An 18,885-nucleotide genomic window follows, 5' to 3' on the forward strand; every position below is an offset into this window, starting at 1 on the left:
GTGCACTGGAACAAGGCTTGAGCAGTGACCGGCTTCGTCTGAAATCCTTGAAAGCTGGTCAATAACATATCCTTCAGCTTCTGCCATGAAGTGATCGTTCCTGGCCGAAGGGAGGAATACCAGGTCTGAGCAACACTCCTGACGGCCATAACGAAAGACTTTGCCATTACTGCAGCATTGCCACCATACGAAGACACTGTTGCTTCGTAACTCATCAAGAACTGCTTCGGGTCCGAATGGCCATCGAACATGGGAAGCTGGGGTGGCTTATAGGACGGAGGCCAAGGTGTAGCCTGCAGATCAGCGGACAGAGGAGAAGCATCGTCGAAAACAAAATTTCCATGATGAAAATTGTCATACCAGTCATCTTCATTGAAGAAGCCCTCCTGATGAAGGTCTTTTTGTTGAGGCCTTCGGTTCTGCTCATCGTGGGTAAGATGACGGACTTCTTCAGAAGCTTCGTCTATCTGCCTCTGCAGCTCAGCTAGCCTGGCCATCTTCTCCTTCTTCCTCTGCACCTGTTGATGTAGCATCTCCATGTCCCTGGTCTCTTGGTCTAGTTCATCCTCCTGAATCGTCGGGCTGACAGCCTTCCTCTTCTGGTTTCGGGCCTCCCGGAGAGAGACGGTCTCCTGGTTGGGGTCCAGCGGTTGCAGTGCTGCAGCCCCAGTCGCTGAAGCTTTCTTCGGCGCCATAGCGAGGGTCTATAGCTTCCGAAGGTGTTCAAAAAACTCGAAGTGGAAGTGAGTTCACCGGAGGTGGGCGCCAATGTTGGGGACTTGTTCTCAAATGCTAAGAGTTAAGAACAAGGCAACATAAAAAGTGTTAAGTGTTAAAGTCCTTCGTCCTTCGAAGCATTATGTCCCTTCGGGAAATAATGAGTTTCGGACGAAAGTCATAAGAGACATACCTTCGTAAACATAACAAGTAATGACGAAGGATTCATATAAAGCATGAAATATAATATAAGCATCATCATAGAATCATTTCTATTTTATTAACATGGAAAAATAGAAATGATTTCAAATTACAAATGTACCTTCGGTCCTGAGAGAAGATAAAAAGTACAAGCGTGACGCAAAAGCAAATGCCAAGTCCGCGTGAACAGTACGAGAGTACTGTTCATCTATTTATAGACGCGGGACGCAGCCCACGTAAAATTACATTTATGTCCATTACATTTGTCAATGACTTATGGAAATCTGACAAGGCCCACGTAGTCTTTTTATCTTTAGGTCGGTTCCCCTCTCTGCTATCACGACGAAGCTTCCCTGCGCACAGCTTCGGCTGTGCACCATCCTTCGTGGAGCTTGGTAATCAGCCCGTCCTTCGTCTGGTTCAGGCTTCGTCCTGACCGCACTTCATGTTCGTAATTCTGAGTCCGAAGGTACCTGTTCACATAATCCACTTGGAAAACATTGTCAAATCATGTTTTTGAGGACCTTCGGAGGACGAAGGCCCCCAACAACAACTACTCACATCTCAAGTGAAAGTTCAGTATTGCTTCTAGGCGGCTTTGATGCTGGTATCGTAACACGGATCTATCATCCAAGTCCTGCAGGACAATGATAAATCAATTCAGTATATCCTGAAAGACAAATTGTACTTCAATTTCCAAATGCTATGCCGCGAGCAGCAAGGGGAAGAAAAAAGGGTTTCAGAACTCATAGCTCCATTGAGATTCGATAATGCATTCTCAGGCTCTTCTGTGGAACCATACATGACAAAAAATCAAACCCTCTTGACTTGTTCTCACTGTCATAGATGGTCCTTGCTCAGTGAACAGGTTTGCGAGAGCTAAATTATCAACACCCCAGGAAAGGTTCACGTACACCTTGTTGGCATCACCCCTGGTCCTCGTGGTGAGGATTGATCCCTGGATGGTGGCGGGCTGGAATTGACCATCACACTTCTTTCGTCAGTACTTATATATTGAGAGATCATATCAGATGCATAAGTTTGAAAAAAATTCTAGACATTCTATAACGGAATATGCTCAATCCAGGAAACAGAATATAAATGTTCTGTCTGAATCTCTGAAAAGTAACCAATAGCGTAGAACTTGATTTATGCAATGTGTGATCTGGTAGGAAGCCATGAATGGTGAACATCATAGAACCCTAATATATAATGAAGTGTTTTTATTGTTGTTCCTACAAACTGTGTAGTTGTCAAAATCACCATCCTTTTATGCTAACCAAACTGATTGCTCATGTCAGACATTTAACAACCAATTGAAAATCAAGAAACTAATTTGCATTTGTGGGGACAGACTTTATATTTTTTTGTCAGAGATAATACTAAGAAGATCCGGTGAATTATGAAGGTTGTTGTTTTACCGCGTATAAAATAAGGAATGTTTTTTTGAATCTTAAAAAATGCAGAGTGACACATAAGTAAAAGATATAGATTCAGTAAAAAATATTGTAATGGGTGACTTTGGAGGCGAAAATTGTAGGATTTACATCTAAAAAGAACAAGCATCACATAACTTAAGTCTGAACAACACAGCGATGGCGATGTTATAGCAAAACATCAGATAGGAAATAGGTAGTGAGGTAGCGATGGAACAATAAATAACAGATAGTTATAGAACAATAATCTTTTTACAGTTACAGATATCAGAGAAGAATGCTTTTACGTTCAAGGAAAAAGTAGCAAAACATACACCAAATGAAGCATGAATGGTGTCGAGGGTTTGAAGTTTTTTTGGTGTATAAATAAAGCATAAATGCATAGTAAAAAAGTTGTAATGGCCTAATGGGTGACTTTATAGTCTAAATTAGAAGGATTCATATCCTGAAAATAATTGCCTGAGCATGAGTGGGAATATCTTTTTTCTGATTTATATATTCACTTTATAGTGTTATTGTGGATTTTGTTGTGTGCAAAAAATCAGATGGGAAGGTGTTAGCAATCAATTTGCGAACTTGTTGGAAAAGAAGAGTTGTAAGACAACCAGTGACGCTTGAACAAAAGACTGGTCTAACCCTGATAAGGTTTTGGCTCTCGTGAGGAGTGTTGGCTTTTTCTGCTAATACAACCATCTACTTGACAGAGACGTGGTGGCAAAAGGGCCTGAATGATTTGAAGGAAGAATTTCCAAACACCTATATCAAGGTAAGGAAATTACTACAATTTAATGAGTGTAAATTATATTCCATTTTTCCAAGCATTTCTTTTATTGATTTTTCTTATTATAGAAGCTGTCAATAGGATTCTATGTTCGCTAACTGACACAAAATGTAGCTTTTTATAAATGATGTCAATAATATTGCATAGGAAAAGAAACGTAGAGCTCATGGGATACATTCGTTTGTGCATCACACTTTATTTTGACTTCATATACGATCGTGCATTTTAGATAAATTAAGTAGTGCTCAGAAAGTTATATCTTGGCTAGAAATTTGGCAGCAGGTCAGTGTCTATGGGCACTAAAGCACACATCTATATTATTGCAAACAATTTTTTATGTGTCCTTTGGAATCTTTTTAGATACATATGGGCTACTAATCTAACAGACACAACAACTACTTGGCTACTTGGCTGGACAAGAAAAGAAACATTGAGTACTTACATTCAATGGCTTACCTTGGAGTCTTGAAACAAAGGCCAATATTTATCCAGAACATGTTTCTTCCCTTATCAGGTTTGTTGTCCCTGGTTGCCTTCTTAGAACTGATTTTCGAAGCAGCACATGAGCCTTATTTGAAAAAAGGAAAAATGTATGAAACAAAGGCATATTGGAAAATGTAGCGTTGGAAATCACAATGAAAATAGTTTAGGCTGCTTCAACAGACCTTCTTTCGCCTGCAAATGTAACAGAGAGAAGATGTTTATCCATGTCAAAAGGTGAATACTTCACATCACATTCTAGCAGCACGGAAATGGAGACCAGAGCTCAACAACACAATGTGTGAGACACTATTCATCATACCATATTAATACATTTAGGAAGTTTCTTTGTTCTCACTTACTGAACTATTTGAGCAATTGAATAACCGTCTTGAAATTGCCTTGTGTACTGTTCTGGAACCCATTGCCATCGATACAGAATCTGACGCTTGAGCTCAATATATCAGAAATGCACATCAGCCTTGAGAGAATGATAGAGCGGAGAGTTGTCTGTTAAATGAGATGTTGCCTACTTTGACAATAATATGCTCATATGTTGATAGCAAGGACTCGATATATTTGGTGCCTACAACTCGTCAATCTTGCAAACAACCACTTGATAGGAAGCTTTCGTGAGGACCTTGACATGCTCTGAAGTGTACTTTTCATACTTCTCGGTAGGAATATGTTGTCTATATATCAGTTGAAAACAACGCAAAAAAATTGATTAAGCGTGTGTTTTGCTTAATTTTGAACTCGAATTTAAAAAAAATGCATAAATCTAATAAAAGCAACTAACGTTCAACAACAGTAGCAGCTTCCGTTGCAACCAAAGGCGGTGTTGAGCGAAGGACTTGTATAAAGTTTGCAAAAAAAATTCGTAGGCGCTGGAGGACTATAATTGGTGTACAGGAAAAAAGACGAACCTGAAGTTCATAGCACATCCGCGTCTGCGTGGGCCTACTGAGCTCGTCGTCGGATTTGGGATCCTCCAAGGGCGGCAAGGGCGAGGTTGGGGAAGAGGCGGGAGGCAACGACGAGCCATGAGGAGGGGAGGCGGCAGATCGGATGCGACGCCGCTGGAGCAGGAGGCAGTGGTGCTGATGAGTTTGGAGGAGACGCGCGAGGCAACGGTGAGCCGCGAGGCATGGGAGGCGGCGAGTCGGAGGCGACGCCGCTGGATCAGGAGGCGACGACGCTCCTCGATGGAGGTGGGCTCGAAGATCTGGATGTCATACGCGGAGGTGTTGGCGTCTGTTGCTGCTGCGGCGGCGTCAGAGGCGTCAGACGGGTGGGAGGAGGAAGGGAGAGGGAGGTGAGGCCACGGGAGGATGCCTGGAGCGGCGACGACCATGGGGCATGTCACATGTGCGCGTGTTGAAGAGAATTTGCAACTCTAGGAAAGGAAAGGAAAGGAAAGGAGGTGGTCGATTAGTCCAGAAGCTTCGCGTCGTGTGAATCCGAAAGGGCGCATTTGTCCCGTGCGATGGCTATCGAGTGGCTAGCATGATTTTAGATGACGTGGATAGGTTCTTTGGCTGCGTTTCCTTGCTGCTTTAATAATAAGGAAATTCATCTCATCTCGGTGTCCACGACCTCCAGCCACCCTTTTTATACTTTTCCTCAGAAGCAGATGTGCGAGAGAGAGACTCACTGCTTCCGTATTTTTGCATCAGATGAGTCTGAAAGCCACGAACACAGCGCATTTTTTTTCTCTCTCTCTCTTCATATTCAGAGGCAACTTGACGAGCACGATCGAGGGGGAGGGATACACTGGCAACAGGCGTAGAAGGCTGCCGGCCGGTTACTCTTTGGCTCCAGTGACTTGTCACCTTCTCCATGTCTTGGCTTGTTGGACTGTACCAGAAGTCCATGGCATCGATGTCGCGTTGCACTGCATTGCACTGCAAGTCTGCAAGGGAGATTTCAGAGAGAGAGAGACGACCTGCGATGATGGGAGGAGGAAAGGTGGCTTGACGCAACAATAAATCCGCCACCTTTAAAAGCGCCCGTACCGTACGCGCGCCCATGCGGGCTTGTTGAGTTCAGTGAACGTAGGCGAGGAGCCCGAATTTTTTGTATTTTAGCCCCTAAACCGAAGTAAATTTACGTTTAGACCTAAAAAAATTTTAAATGCAGTTTTGGACCCTTTGCTCGGCGCCATAGGCCGTGGCGCCGAGCTAACACAGCTCGGCGCCACAGCCTATGGCGCCGAGCTCTGACGTGGCCGCAACGGCTAGTTGCGTCCAGGGCTTACCTGGCTCCGACGTGGCGGCGGCGCGGCCTCGTAGCTCGGCGCCACAGATCTTGGCGCCGAGCTACGAATGCCTATAAAAACGCCCGCGCGGCTGGCCGAGAGCAGCTCATTTCATCCCATTTCCAAACTTCGTCAAAAATTGCTGGATTCAAAGATTTGAGTTGGTTCACTTCGTAGGCCAAGGTATGATTTCGAACTGATTCGTTTTGTATATTGGGTTGTTAGTTAAATAATTTGTATACACCTATTATATTATTATTTCGAATATTAGTTTGTGTAGACTTATTATAAAGCATAATAGGTACAAGTGATAATTATAATCGTTTATTAGATGAAAGACATGTACCGAGAGGCGTTGTGGCAGAAGAGAGGTCGTCCTCGGGAGTTATATCCGGACGTATCTAGTAAGGATGCTCCTGTTCCTCCTGAACTCCCCGTGCCTAACTGTGACTGTGGCAGACTGGCTTGGGTACATCAATCACAACATCCAGACACGGCTGCTCGCTGCTACTACCTTTGTGGCACTTTGGACGTACGTAGCTTATGACTTGTCACTTAATTTTGTTCGCATTCATTATTTTGTAGATATGTAATAGTGCATCTTTCAATTATTTTAGGGACATCAGAGGTGTTTCTTTTTCCAGTGGATCGATGGTCCTGATAAATTTGACCCTCGATATCTTCTTTTCGTTAATTGGTTGAGTGGAAGGACCACTCATGAGCGTTTTAAGCGTTGGGTACCTCCTCCCCCGAATCCTCCACCAATGACGGATGCGGAGAAGGAGGTAGCAACAGAAAGGCGGATGGACTCACCGCCTCGATGCGATTGTGGAGATCGTGCTGTCATCGACGAAGACTATGACAAGCAGTTCTGTTGTCCGAACATTGATTATGTGAGCCCATTGATACGCTAAATGTATGAACTAGTTTTTATTTACAATAAATTACTAATTTTTTCTCCTGCAGCCATACGGGTGGCGTAAGTGTCGTTTCAGAGAGTGGTTGTATGGTCCTTTGTCCCATTGGCCAGAGCCACAGGTAAAGGAAAAGAGATACATGGGGTGGGCGGCAGAAGAGGTCAAATTTGATCCAGTACTCTGCAAATGTGGTATTGAAGCTAAGTATGGATTAGTTCCTTCGGAGCTTGGCGTTGGATATTTTTGTGGACATATGGTCGATTACGATGAGGTTGGTATTTTTTTTGCACCAGATGTAATGTTATAGCGGTACTTACTATTTTTTTGTAGGAGACGAGGAAATGTAGTTGGGAGAGTTACGACGACAAAGGAGAGGTGATGCGGACAATAGAGTCCAAGAGAATAATGGGACAGAAGATGCGTTGTGGATCTCAGCTCGTTGATTCGTACATTAACGATCGCATACGCGACATGCGTAGGGAAGCAAAGTCTGCCTTTTATGATAGCCCGAAGCGTGCAGAGTATAGGAGGTTGAAGGCGGCAGATGAGAAGAGAGCACAGGATGCAAGGGAATGGGAAGCGGCTCAAGCCGAGAAACAGATGTTGGATAATCTTGCTGATCGCCTCAAGGGAAGTAAGTGAGATAAATGATATTATAATTATGTTAGTACAATTTATTTATCCTGACTTTGCTAACTTAATTTTCTCATTATATTTGCAGAGATTGGAAGCGGCGTAAACTATTTGGCCGATGAGGCGCATGCGAGATATGTTCAGGATAAAATGGCAACGGTTGAGCTGATGGAGGAGGAGGACGACGACACATCTAGATTGAGTGAGCTTATCGCCCTCGCAGAGGCAGGATTACATAAAGAAGAGGAGGACGACATGTCAAGGTTGAGTGAGCTCATAGCACTAGCTGAGGCAGGATTACGTGCTCAAGAGGAAGAGGATGAGTTTCTGTCACAGGCCGCCGCAGAGGTAGAGGCAGCTTATTACAAGAAGAAGTCTGATGAGGCTGAGGCTGAGGATGAGCTATTCTCCCAAGCTGCAGATGAAGCAGAAGCCAATTATTACAAAAGAACTGGTGACAAGTGTGATGCAGGACAATGCAGCAAGTGGAATGAGGTTGTTGTTGAGGATTGCGAGACGGATGACTCCGAAGATGAGTTACTCATAGATTGTGATTCAGACTGAAGAATTGTAGCCTATTATGTAGTATTTACGTATCAAAAATAATTTAGAACTCTAAAGATGCGTTACTTATTGATTATTATGTTTTTTACGATTCACAAAAAAATTTTGCAAGAGTTCCCCTTGTTTTATTAACAACCACAGTTCAAATAATCACATATTATAAGACATATAAGCATTTCAACATATAATACATCACAAAATCACATCGAATATAAAAACATCCACAGAACATAGTTCTTCATATAATGTCCACAAACAAAGTCCAAAATACAAGTTCCCCAACACATAGTCCAAAACACAAAACATAGTTCATATTACAACCGTCTCCAGCATAAGTCCAAATCACACAGTCCATATCACAAAAGTATTCATTTCCTCCTAGTCTCACCCTTGCCCTTGGCCCCAAGAGCGTCGGTGCCTGGAGTGTAAGGGTCTCGTGGACGCCTTCTACGTGGTGTCAGCTGTGATGCCTGAGTTGTAGGAGCATCCTGCAACTGAGACGGTCCAATCTCCACCTGACCTGCGGCGCCAGCGCCAGCGCCATCGTCGTCGTCGTCGTCGTCATCGTCGTCGTCCTGGGCCACGTTCTCAAACGTGTCCCGCGTCGATCGCGACGAGCTGAGTCCTGCTGTAGATGGTCCAACTGCACAAATGGGAGGCTGAACGTCCTGCTCCATACGAGGCACAGGCAGCTGCACGTCAACGCCCGCTAGAGACCGGCATCCACACCGAGCCGCTGCTCGACGAAGACGACGTGATACCCTCTGTAATCGAAATGTTAGTTAAAGACATATGTTACAACATACAAATAAACAAGTTTTCTGTTAGACATTGATACTCACTGATAGTAACGATAGCGTAGTAGTATCTGAAGTTCTCTGTGAGATACGCTCGAGTTCAACAACAGATACGAGCATAGAGTTTCCCTATCACAAGTTAAGACATTAGGATGCTCAAAACTAGACATATCTCATTGAATTGAAATCTCTAATTTTAGTAAAGAAATAGTTACCACTCTATCAAGGATTGGAGCAGCCTCAATTTGGGACCCGTGCCGAGCAGCTATGTCGAAAGCTGTGTCTTCGTCGTCTGACGATTCTTGCTCGGCGTAGTCTGCTGCTGTCCACTGTCCCTTCAACTTGCACCTAGTCACACCAGAATACCAAATCAAATACCTCCGGAAGTTGTAGTTTGTGTGCGCCTGGTCATTCTCATAGTTCAGATCCCCCTGCTGGTCCCATTCATCAATGTAATCACGATGGTGCGTCTCGAAGTCCGTGACCTTCTTCTGTCTCTGTCTGTCGAACCTGCAAAAGTTAGAACCATATATTAGCGACTAACTGATATTTCAATTATTAGTTAGAATAACAAGTGCATGTAGTAACTCACTTATGAAGTTCTATTGAAGTCGAGAATGGCTCCACCGGAAACTCCTGGCGCAATCCGAACTGTCGAGCAACTCTGTGGGGCAAGTGGTACTCAACAGCATAAAAACAGATGAGGGGACACCTCATGAGGTAGAGGTTCTCGTCTATTGAGCACATGCTGCTCAACTGTATGCTGGCGAAATATGGATCAAGATACGGTTGCCAAGTCACCTGCAAAAGTTTTAGAAAGCCCATGTAAGCACGCTGGTGTCGTGTGATAAAAGTAGAAAGGACATGTAAAAAGAAAAAAGGAGACAACTCACCATCGATGGAGTAAGTGCGTCGAGCTCGTTTGAGTACTCCACGTAAGCACGCTGGTGTCGTGCGAATGGCTCCTCGACCTGGTCCCAGCGGTAAGCAGCCGTGGGCTTAAGCCGATGTCCGGCTACCACGAACCACTCATGAGGAGGAAACTCTCTGGGTCGCCCGACGGGTATGTGTGCCCACATCCACAGCTGTAGTAGGTAGACACATCCACCTAAGCTGGCGGTCCTCGACGAACGACGACAAGCCTCGCAAAGTTGCCTGTACAGGAAGGCCAACACTGCTGAAGCCCAGCTGTAACCTCCGGTCGTATCCCAGTCAGTCAGGCAGGGCAGAAACATCCATGACGCGCTGTCGCCTGTTGCGTCTGGAAAAAGAACTGAACCAAAGAGATGGAGAATCCAAGCTCGACAATGGTATCCAACCGTCTGCTCATCTGCACCAGGTGGACACTGCCCAAAGCTCTGCCTAAGCCAGGTCAGTGGGACTCCGGTGTTGTGGCTACCTCGTAGCTCATCCGGAAGCAGTCTCCCAAGAAAGGCCTCCACCCTCTGCCTCCAACCGCCTGGTGATGCCTGACCGGTCACTGGACGACCCATAATGCTGAGACCAAGAATCTTCTGGCAATCTTCAAGCGTCACAGTCATCTCACCGCAGGGAAGGTGGAAAGTGTGAGTCTCTGGCCGCCACCTATTGGAAGACAAAAGAATACAAAAATCATTAGTATGCAAAGTAGATTTGATAATTGTAAATATTAAACAACTAGAGAAGTCTTTACCTGTCGACCAGAGCCGTCAACGCCGCTGGGTTGAAAGTGGGCAGCCCACGGCGGACCTGGTACGATAAGACGTCCAAGCCAGCCCTCTGTAGGAGAGGAGTGTACCTCTCATCGTACCTCATCTCCTCCAGAAACCGGTCGTGGGTCCGGACCCGCAGAACGGGCAACACCTAGCAATCAAAAGATTTTTCATTAGTCAAATATAGGTCGCATATATTAATTCAAATATAGGTCGCAAATATAGCAAACAAAATATTACCTCTCCCTCTGCGGTGAGACGGCCCCTGTGGTGCTCGTCGTAGTGAGGGTCCAGCAAGTGGAACTGCGCCATCCTGCAAATTAAGATATCAACATATTAGAATATAAGTTGTGTACAAAGTGTAACAAAAACATCGACATATTAGAATAAAATTTGTGTATAAAAAAATATATCACACCTGACTAAGTGTCCAAATGCATGTACGTGAGTTGTGGCCAAGTCTACCGCATTTTCCGCATTCATTCTGCTCTGGGTCCACGAGAAAGGGGGACGCTCGTCCTCTCCTACTGCGACCGGAAACCTGATCCATAACCATGTTGCACCGGCTCCTTTTCCTACTACCACGTTTGTCCCATCGATGCGCTGGATCAGCAACGTATACCGGACCGGTGTACGTTGGCCATTGTGACTCATCAAGAAATGGCCCAAAACGAGGGCTCCAGGTACGTACTAAGCTCTCTACACTGAACTCAGAAGGTATTCTGCTCTCAAATGCAAAGTTACGATGACGTGCGGCCGCAACATAATGAGAACATGGAAAATGGTATTGTCTAGGTTTACCACATCCGCACCAGAATGCATCAAGTAACACGACATGTGTCCTCGAAGGTCGCACCTCACCGTCCGAAGTTATGCCGCCTAGTGTTGTTACCTCGTATTTACCCAGCTCCTCATCAAAGCATTGTACCTCATGTCTATGGGCACGTTCCTTTGCATTATTAAGGTGTGATGTTGGTTTAGGTGCCCATCTCTGCCCTCGGGTCTGCATTGCCTTGGCCTGCGCGTGTCTATCATTAAACCAAGCCACAAGCCTATAAAAAGTGAATGTTACTATAGCATTGACTGGCATGCCCCGTATACCCTTGAGCACACTGTTAAATGACTCGGCCATGTTGCTAGTCTGAAACTCGAACCGCCAGCCACCTTCGTCGTAGGCCCTTGTCCATTTGTGCGGTTCCCTCAGCAATCCAGCAATCCAGTTCTTACCTTCAGCATTTGTTGCATCTTGTAGTTCCTTCAACTTATCCTCGAAAAACGAAACCTCCAAATGACGACATACCTCCTCAAAAAGGGGGAAGTTAGCCTTGCTATGATCCTTTCGAAGAAGATTTTCTGCTAGATGTCGAGTGCACCATCTGTGGTGCATGGGTGCGTAGCCAGTAATCTGCTCTTGCACTGCATTAAGAATACCTTGGTGTCTGTCAGATATGACACCAACCTCGCGTCCAGGGCCTACGACATGGATGCGTACAAGCCGCAAGAACCAAGACCAACTATCTCTGTTCTCCCTCTCCACCAAAGCAAATGCCAAAGGAACCAGTGAGTTATCTGCGTCGCATGATATGGCAACCAACAATGTGCCCTTATACTTCCCAAGAAGAAAAGTACCATCAATAGAGAGCACGGGACGACAATGCCTGAAGGCCTCTACGCACTGCGAGAAACACCAGAAAGCACGATAATTGACTTCACCTTCAAGTTTGGCTGACCCTTCAATATCCCCAATATCCTTTTCGCAATCAGGGTAGATGTCAACTGACGATGCTTAGAGCTCAGCTCTGTCTGGGCACAAGTGTGTGGACCTACAATTTTGGTGATCTTAAACTTTCCGGTGTCCTTCTGCCTTCGGGCACATACCCTCCAATTACATTCTGGCACCTCGCACACAACAGTGTAACGACGCTGTGCATACGAATGTCTCACCTTGAACGGCCTCTTCCGGTTCACAGAATATTCCTGTAGCCATCGTCTCAGTGTAGGCAGATCCTTGAAAAGTAAGCCAACCTTAATCTCAATGCTGTCGGCGTTATCCGGAGCCTCTAGCAGTTCATCGTCACGTCCTTCAGCATACGCACGGGTGGATTGACTTAAACTGCTAAATTCATGTACTGCAGGGTCTCGCTCCGGACACAAACGTCTTATGAGTGCAATTTCTTGCTCGGTCATTTCTTGAACCGGACGGTCATCATCAGAATCTACGGCCCGTGCAGCCTCATATGGCTCCTCCTCATCCTCAATCTGAACATCAACACTATTGGATGCCCTGCATATGTTGTCCATATTATATGACACAGGCACATCAATCTGAACATCAGCATTATCGATATGTGGAGATCCTGCATCGGGTCGGAGCAAGAAAAACCACATTAAAAAGTCTAATCAAATGAAATAATGATGGATACGAACAATGTGTCGAAGACACTTACTAGGATGATCGTCAACTGGATCCTGGGTCAATGGGATCTCTTGGGGGGGTACCACCGCATTAGAAGCCCCACAAATCCCATACTCGTGCGGACCCGATTGAGCATCGGGCACAACAACGACTTCTTCATGAAGCTCTACCAAAGGAGCTTCAATACGAGATGCATTTGGCATTTGTGGAGACAACCCGACTGGACCTGCGCAATGACTAACAGGTAACTTTTGAACAACCACATCCAAACACGGTGGAACCATCGTCTTCACAATTCTTAAATATATCACCCAATCATCTTCTGAGGTAATGGAGATCAACCGTCGGACAACTGTTCCATATGTAATATGGGACAACAAACCCTGAATTGATATTCTAGGGTCGTTTATGTCGCAACTAATCTCCTCACAAGCTCGAGCCAAAAGCTGGTCAAAAGTTGGTCTTTCAACGAACAACATGGTGACGATCTTCATACCATCAAAAGTAACACTCCCATAAGCATCTATCTCCACCCTTCCTCCATGGTATAGTGTTACTAGGCTGTCCATCTATTGCAAAAATGGATTACTAACTCAATAATGGCTACATACTTAAGCCTACTAACTTACTAAGTAATATATATATATTAACTAATAACCATATAGTAAATATTAAATGAACACATCAAACGAAATTACATAATCTATAAATAATGTACGAAAACTATGTATACCTGAGAACGCGTACGACTCCAGCTAACGGTGGAGAAGGTCAAGTCGGTCGGACGAACACCTACGTACAAAAAAATTGTCAGTAAAAAATTTGGCAGCACCTCCCCTGTAAAGTGATGTTTATAAAACCTGCGACTAAACGACAACACGATGGTTGCCAACACAGAAAACATGTAATATCAATGCCCTAAACAAAATGGTAGCTATATAATCACTAAGAATTTACTAAACACTAACAATATACTACGCAACAAACTAGCTAACTATTTTAATAAACACTAACAACAAAATAGCTACTATTTACTAAACAATAAATAATTGGATAGCTAACTAATTACTAACCACTAACAAACCCTAACAGTTTACTAACTAAGAAATTAAAAAAATAAAATTACCGGTGGCAGGCAGTGAGCGCGCGGCGGTCGGGGAAGGAGCTGCGGCGAGCAGGCAGCGCGGTGGTCGGGGACGGAGCTGCCGGGGCCCGAGCTCGGCGAGCAGGCTGCGCGGTGGCCGGGGAGCTAGGCGGCGGCCGGCCCAGGCGACGAAGGAGGACGGGGCGGGCGACCTCGGCTGTGCTTGCCGGAGCTCGCCGAGCGACCGCGGCTGTGCTCGCCGGAGCTCGCCGGGCGGAGAGGCCGGAGACTAGCGGCCGCGCCGCCGGTGAAGGGCGTGCAGGTGGCCGGAGAGAAGGCGACGGCGACGGGGCGGCGAGCGAATTGCTAACGGCGGCGGTGGGCTCGGCGCGAAAACTGAAAAACAGACGAAACGGGCAGAGAGGAAGGCGTCGGGCGGATATTTCCTAGCTCGGCGCCAAGATCTGTGGCGCCGAGCTAGGTGCCACGCGGGATGACACGTCACGAAGCTCGGCGCCATAGGCTGTGGCGCCGAGCTGTGTTAGCTCGGCGCCACGGCCTATGGCGCCGAGCAAAGGGTCCAAAACTGCATTTAAAATTTTTTTAGGTCTAAACGTGAATTTACTTCAGTTTAGGGGCTAAAATACAAAAAATTCGGGCGAGGAGCGAGCAGGCGCCGGAGTTCCTGTGAAGGTTCAGTTCAGTTCAGGAATCCGATGCGCGTTCTCGTGGTTCGCCATGCCCGTACGCGTGGAAAGTTTGCTTGCTAGCTACTACTTTTAACCTTTTGGTCCCTCCCAGGCACGGATCAAAGCTCACCTGATCATTGATCAGCAGCTGGCTACGTACTGCAGCGCGCAGGGTCTTTCTCGTGAAGTACAGACAGGTATATGTATGTATACCTGTATAGAGCTGAGCTCGATGTGAATGAGCAAGAGAATTGCAGGGGATTTGAGGGGCTCTCCCAAACTATAGCCTGCAGTGAATTAACTAGAGAGACCCAACCGTATGCATGAACCAACACGCGAAATTCGTTCGGGAAATGGAGATTGCATCTAATTCGTCATATCATCAAGACAGGAAGCAAACGCATTTATCACGACGACTCTCGGATGCGCGCGCGCTGCGTCCTCCTCGTCCCTGCAGCACTGCACGCATCATCGCTCTCCCTGGCAGCCCTGCAGCTGCGCCAACAGCCACAGGCCCACAGTGTGCTGCAGCAGCACAGCTCCCTACCGTCCGCCCGTCGCCGTCGGCCTGGCGTCCATTTTGACCATCCCTTGGCGGCCACTCCAAACTGAGAACAGGTAATCGGATTTAAGTGTTGAATTTTTAATATAAATCGATGGTGGAAGAATTTAAATGTTGAATTTGGCATATGGTTAAATCATGATCAAATAGACTAAGAAGTTCGCTTGTACGCTTGCACATAATATCTGGTTACACATTAGCGTACTTGGCTTGATTGGATGGCTTCGTGTATATGCGCCAAGCTGGACCCTCTCTAGCCGGCTGCATATGGTAATTTTGCACGCGCGGACAGATGCAGGTTAATAGCTTTTAAATAATTTGATTTGCATCTACTCATATCGTCTACGTCTCCGGCAAGGCGGCAACCCCGGCAACCGACATAAGTTTGCAACCCCGGCAACCGACATAAGTTTAAACAAAGTTAACACATATGGTGGTTTGAGATGACTTGGTGTGGACAACCAATCAGACCCCACAGCGTAGTGCTGGCTAGTTAAAACAAATCCGTGAATGTAGTAGTTTTCCACTGCTGCTGCGGCCTGCGGTGAGTGAGCGGTCATCAGTACCTTCTTTTTTTTTCCCTGATTTGAGCTGATCGGAGCTCGGCAGCGGTAAACTGACATGCGGCTAAAGCTTCCTGCTTACTAGCCCTTAATTAACGTACGTCGTGCCGTCATCTCAAGAACCTGCCCTGCCCGGTGCCCAGGAGGCTGCATCCATCACCGATCAGCGGTGGGTGCGAGACATCCCGGTTCGTGAAGGAACCACCTCTACTGTTCATTCACGCCTTGGCGTACTGGTCCAGTTATTATGAGTCTAAACAAGCGCATGATAAATGTCGATGTAATCCATGGAACTCCATGGATAATGGAGGACGACTAGATTATATTGAATGATAAACGGTTGGTTCGAAGCATATTTGGTGCGGCACAATATCGCTATTGGAGACTTGAGAGTAAGATGGGCCCACGTGTCAGAAACCCCCCATCATGCCTACCCACTGCTGCATAAATTTCTCGCTTGCTTACCTCATCACCACCACAGCACACGTCCTAACCCCACACCGACAGACCTGTATATAAGCCTTCCCCCAACCCAAGTACACAGAGATACAAATACAGAGAGGCAGAGGGCAGGCGGAGGCACCATCTCCCTCCCTTCTTCATCACCCACAAGTCCTCTCCTCTGCGGTCTCCTCTCCTCTCCTGTCTATTTTGTGCAAGAAACTTCCTTGGACAAAGATGGGAGTGCAGAGTTACTACAGGTTATTCTGCTGCGGGTGCGGCGCCAATGCGGCGGCCGGCGACCGGGAAGGCGACGAGGACGGGGGTTTCGAGGCGTTCGACGACAAGGGGGCCGCCGAAGCCGGGCCGCGGGGGCTGTCGTGGGCGCAGGTGGAGGCGATGACGGGCAGGTTCACCTCGGCCGTCGTCGGCGAGGGCGGGTTCAGCACCGTGTACCTCGCGCGCCTCTCCGGCGGCGCGCTGGCCGCCGTCAAGGTCCACCGCAGCAGCGAGCGCCTCCACCGCGTGTTCCGCCAGGAGCTCGACGCGCTCCGACGCGTCCGCCACCCGCACATCGTCCGCCTCCTTGCCTTCTGCGACCAGCAAGGTTGGGTGCTCTGCTCTCCTCTGCTACGCTCCGCTCTCTCGCGCTAGTTCGCCTTGTGCTTGAGCTGCTGACGAAACGCTCCGGTGGCCTTATCGACGCGCAGAGGAAGGCGTGCTGGTGCTGGAGTTCGCGGCGAACGGGAACCTGCACGAGCGGCTCCACGGCGGGGGCAAGGCGGCGGGGACGATGCCGTGGGCGCGGCGGGTGTCGGCGGCGCTGCAGGTGGCGCGGGCGCTCGAGTACCTGCACGACCGCTGCGAGCCGCAGGTGGTGCACGGCGACGTGAAGGCCTCCAACGTGCTCCTGGACGCGGCCATGTCCGCCAAGCTGTGCGACTTCGGGTCGGCGCGGACGGGGTTCTCGGCCGCCGTGCGCCCGCGGCCGTCCGCGCGCACCGCCATGCTCGGCTCCCCGGGGTACGTCGACCCGCACTACATCCGCTCGGGCGTCGTCACCAAGAAGAGCGACGTGTACAGCTTCGGCGTCCTGCTCCTGGAGCTCCTCACGGGGATGGAGGCCTTCTGCGCGGAGGAGGGCGGCCGCCTCCTCACCGCCGCCGTCGCGCCGCGGCTCAGGGCCGGCGACCCGCCCCGCGGGATGGTCGACGAGAGGCTCGGCACCGCCTACGACGCCGCCGAGGCCGCCGCCGTGGCGGCGCTGGCCGCGGCCTGTGTCGGCGAGAACCCCAGCCTCCGGCCGTCCATGGCCGACGTGGTGCGCACCCTGGAGCAGAGCGCGCAGGGATCCATCTCCGCCGTGGGGATGGCATCGGACGGTCACTGGAAGGTGTGAGTCACCAGTGGAAAGTCGTCGCCTCCGCCGACGCGCTCAGATCTGGCTCCCCGAGTCGTTAACTTGCGGTGCTGATGCGCATGCGTCGCGCACGTGGCGCCCATCCATTGGTTGCGAGGAGAACAAAGCGTTGTTAGTAGGCGAGCATATCAAAAAGAAATAGGGGAGAAAAGCGTGGTGAAAAAACGTTGATTTCCATAGCTAAATTAGGGGAAGACTTGGGGAGATAAAAAGGCAGAGCTAAGTTGTGTGCTGATGGGGATTTCCATCATATTATGCCAAAGCGGCATCTACTTGAGAGAGACAAAAAAAAGAGAGAGAGAGAGAGGATCTTTGCAGCGCACGATTCCAAGATTTTGTTGATTCTTATTAGTGGGTTCTTTTTTTTTGTAAAGTGCATCGGGTGTTTCTTCCTTGCCGTTGTCTGTACCTATAATTTAGCTAGATTTGGATTTGTATAGGATTTGTTGAGGGCTTGGTTTGTGAACGCTGCGTGAATGAACAAAAGAAATCGCATCTCGAAAATGTGCCCTTCGCAGAACGGCACAGTCCTGGTTCAAAAACAAATGGGCGTCCATACGACTTTTATTCCGCCGCCAGTGGTCGTGCTGAAATAATAATTGGGTGTTTGCATCAAAGCGTTTTGAACGCACATACTCGCCTCCTGCTCTCTGACCGAGTGTACTGCCAACCCATACCCTGCTACCACTTGACATAAGAAAATACTATCACGTATGTTATTGGTCAAAAAAACTATATACTTTTCTCTTTTTTTCTTTTTTTCTAATTTGCTGTGCAAAATGCGTGAAAGAAGCAACATGTAGCCAAACAACTGTTCTCATTTGTAGAATGATAAATTGTTCGTACTTAAAAAACGATTAACCCAGTATGAACTGTGTGACTTTTCATTAATTAAGAAAGAGAAACGGAAAAAAATTCAAATAGAACTGTGTGGTTACATGCATTACCTCATCTTCCATTCACTAAGTTTAGTTTAGCTCATTTCTGCTGAATTGTCTACTCCTATATTGGTAAACTTTAAATAGGAAAAAAAACTAGTAGCGGAAGTTAAATGAGTAGACATACTTGTGGTGTTTAGCACGGCACGACGGACCAGCCGGTGCAGAGCTTGACTTTAACAAAACCGTTGAGAGGGACGCATGTGCTCCTAAACTAGGCGCGCACAGTGTATTTTTTTCCCTGAACTGGCACGCATTTGTTGTTGGCGCGGACCGTCACAGCAACATGTCTCGCTTG

At 47.4% G+C, this 18,885-nt stretch overlaps 1 protein-coding gene and 1 pseudogene across 2 annotated transcripts; one reads left to right on the plus strand and one right to left on the minus strand.

Annotated features, from left to right (window-relative positions):
- Positions 1 to 976: 976 nt before the first annotated feature.
- LOC100500955 (LOC100275689-like pseudogene) lies at positions 977 to 4,990 on the minus strand (annotated as a pseudogene). The gene is made up of 5 exons (NR_159492.1): positions 4,542 to 4,990; positions 3,938 to 4,307; positions 3,801 to 3,810; positions 3,592 to 3,703; positions 977 to 1,891 (listed from the first exon to the last, which is right to left on the minus strand). The product of NR_159492.1 is annotated as a protein-like pseudogene (transcript).
- An 11,353-nt stretch (positions 4,991 to 16,343) lies between these two features.
- LOC107546777 (putative receptor-like protein kinase) lies at positions 16,344 to 18,279 on the plus strand. The gene is made up of 2 exons (NM_001322954.1): positions 16,344 to 16,836; positions 16,940 to 18,279. Exons 1-2 carry the CDS (start codon positions 16,467 to 16,469, stop codon positions 17,626 to 17,628), a joined length of 1,059 nt encoding a protein of 352 aa, NP_001309883.1. The 5' UTR covers positions 16,344 to 16,466; the 3' UTR covers positions 17,629 to 18,279.
- The last annotated feature ends 606 nt before the right edge of the window (positions 18,280 to 18,885 follow it).

Source organism: Zea mays, chromosome 5 (assembly GCF_902167145.1).
Source record: "Zea mays cultivar B73 chromosome 5, Zm-B73-REFERENCE-NAM-5.0, whole genome shotgun sequence".
In the NCBI taxonomy this organism is placed as follows: domain Eukaryota; kingdom Viridiplantae; phylum Streptophyta; class Magnoliopsida; order Poales; family Poaceae; genus Zea; species Zea mays.

What these genes read in the sequence shown, in the direction of transcription:
- LOC107546777 (NM_001322954.1), top strand. Translation starts at nt 16,467, where the DNA reads ATGGGAGTGCAGAGTTACTACAGGTTATTCTGCTGCGGGTGCGGCGCC. An exon ending in TGCCTTCTGCGACCAGCAAG is followed by an intron (nt 16,837 to 16,939) that starts GTTGGGTGCTCT and finishes ATCGACGCGCAG; the next exon opens with AGGAAGGCGTGCTGGTGCTG.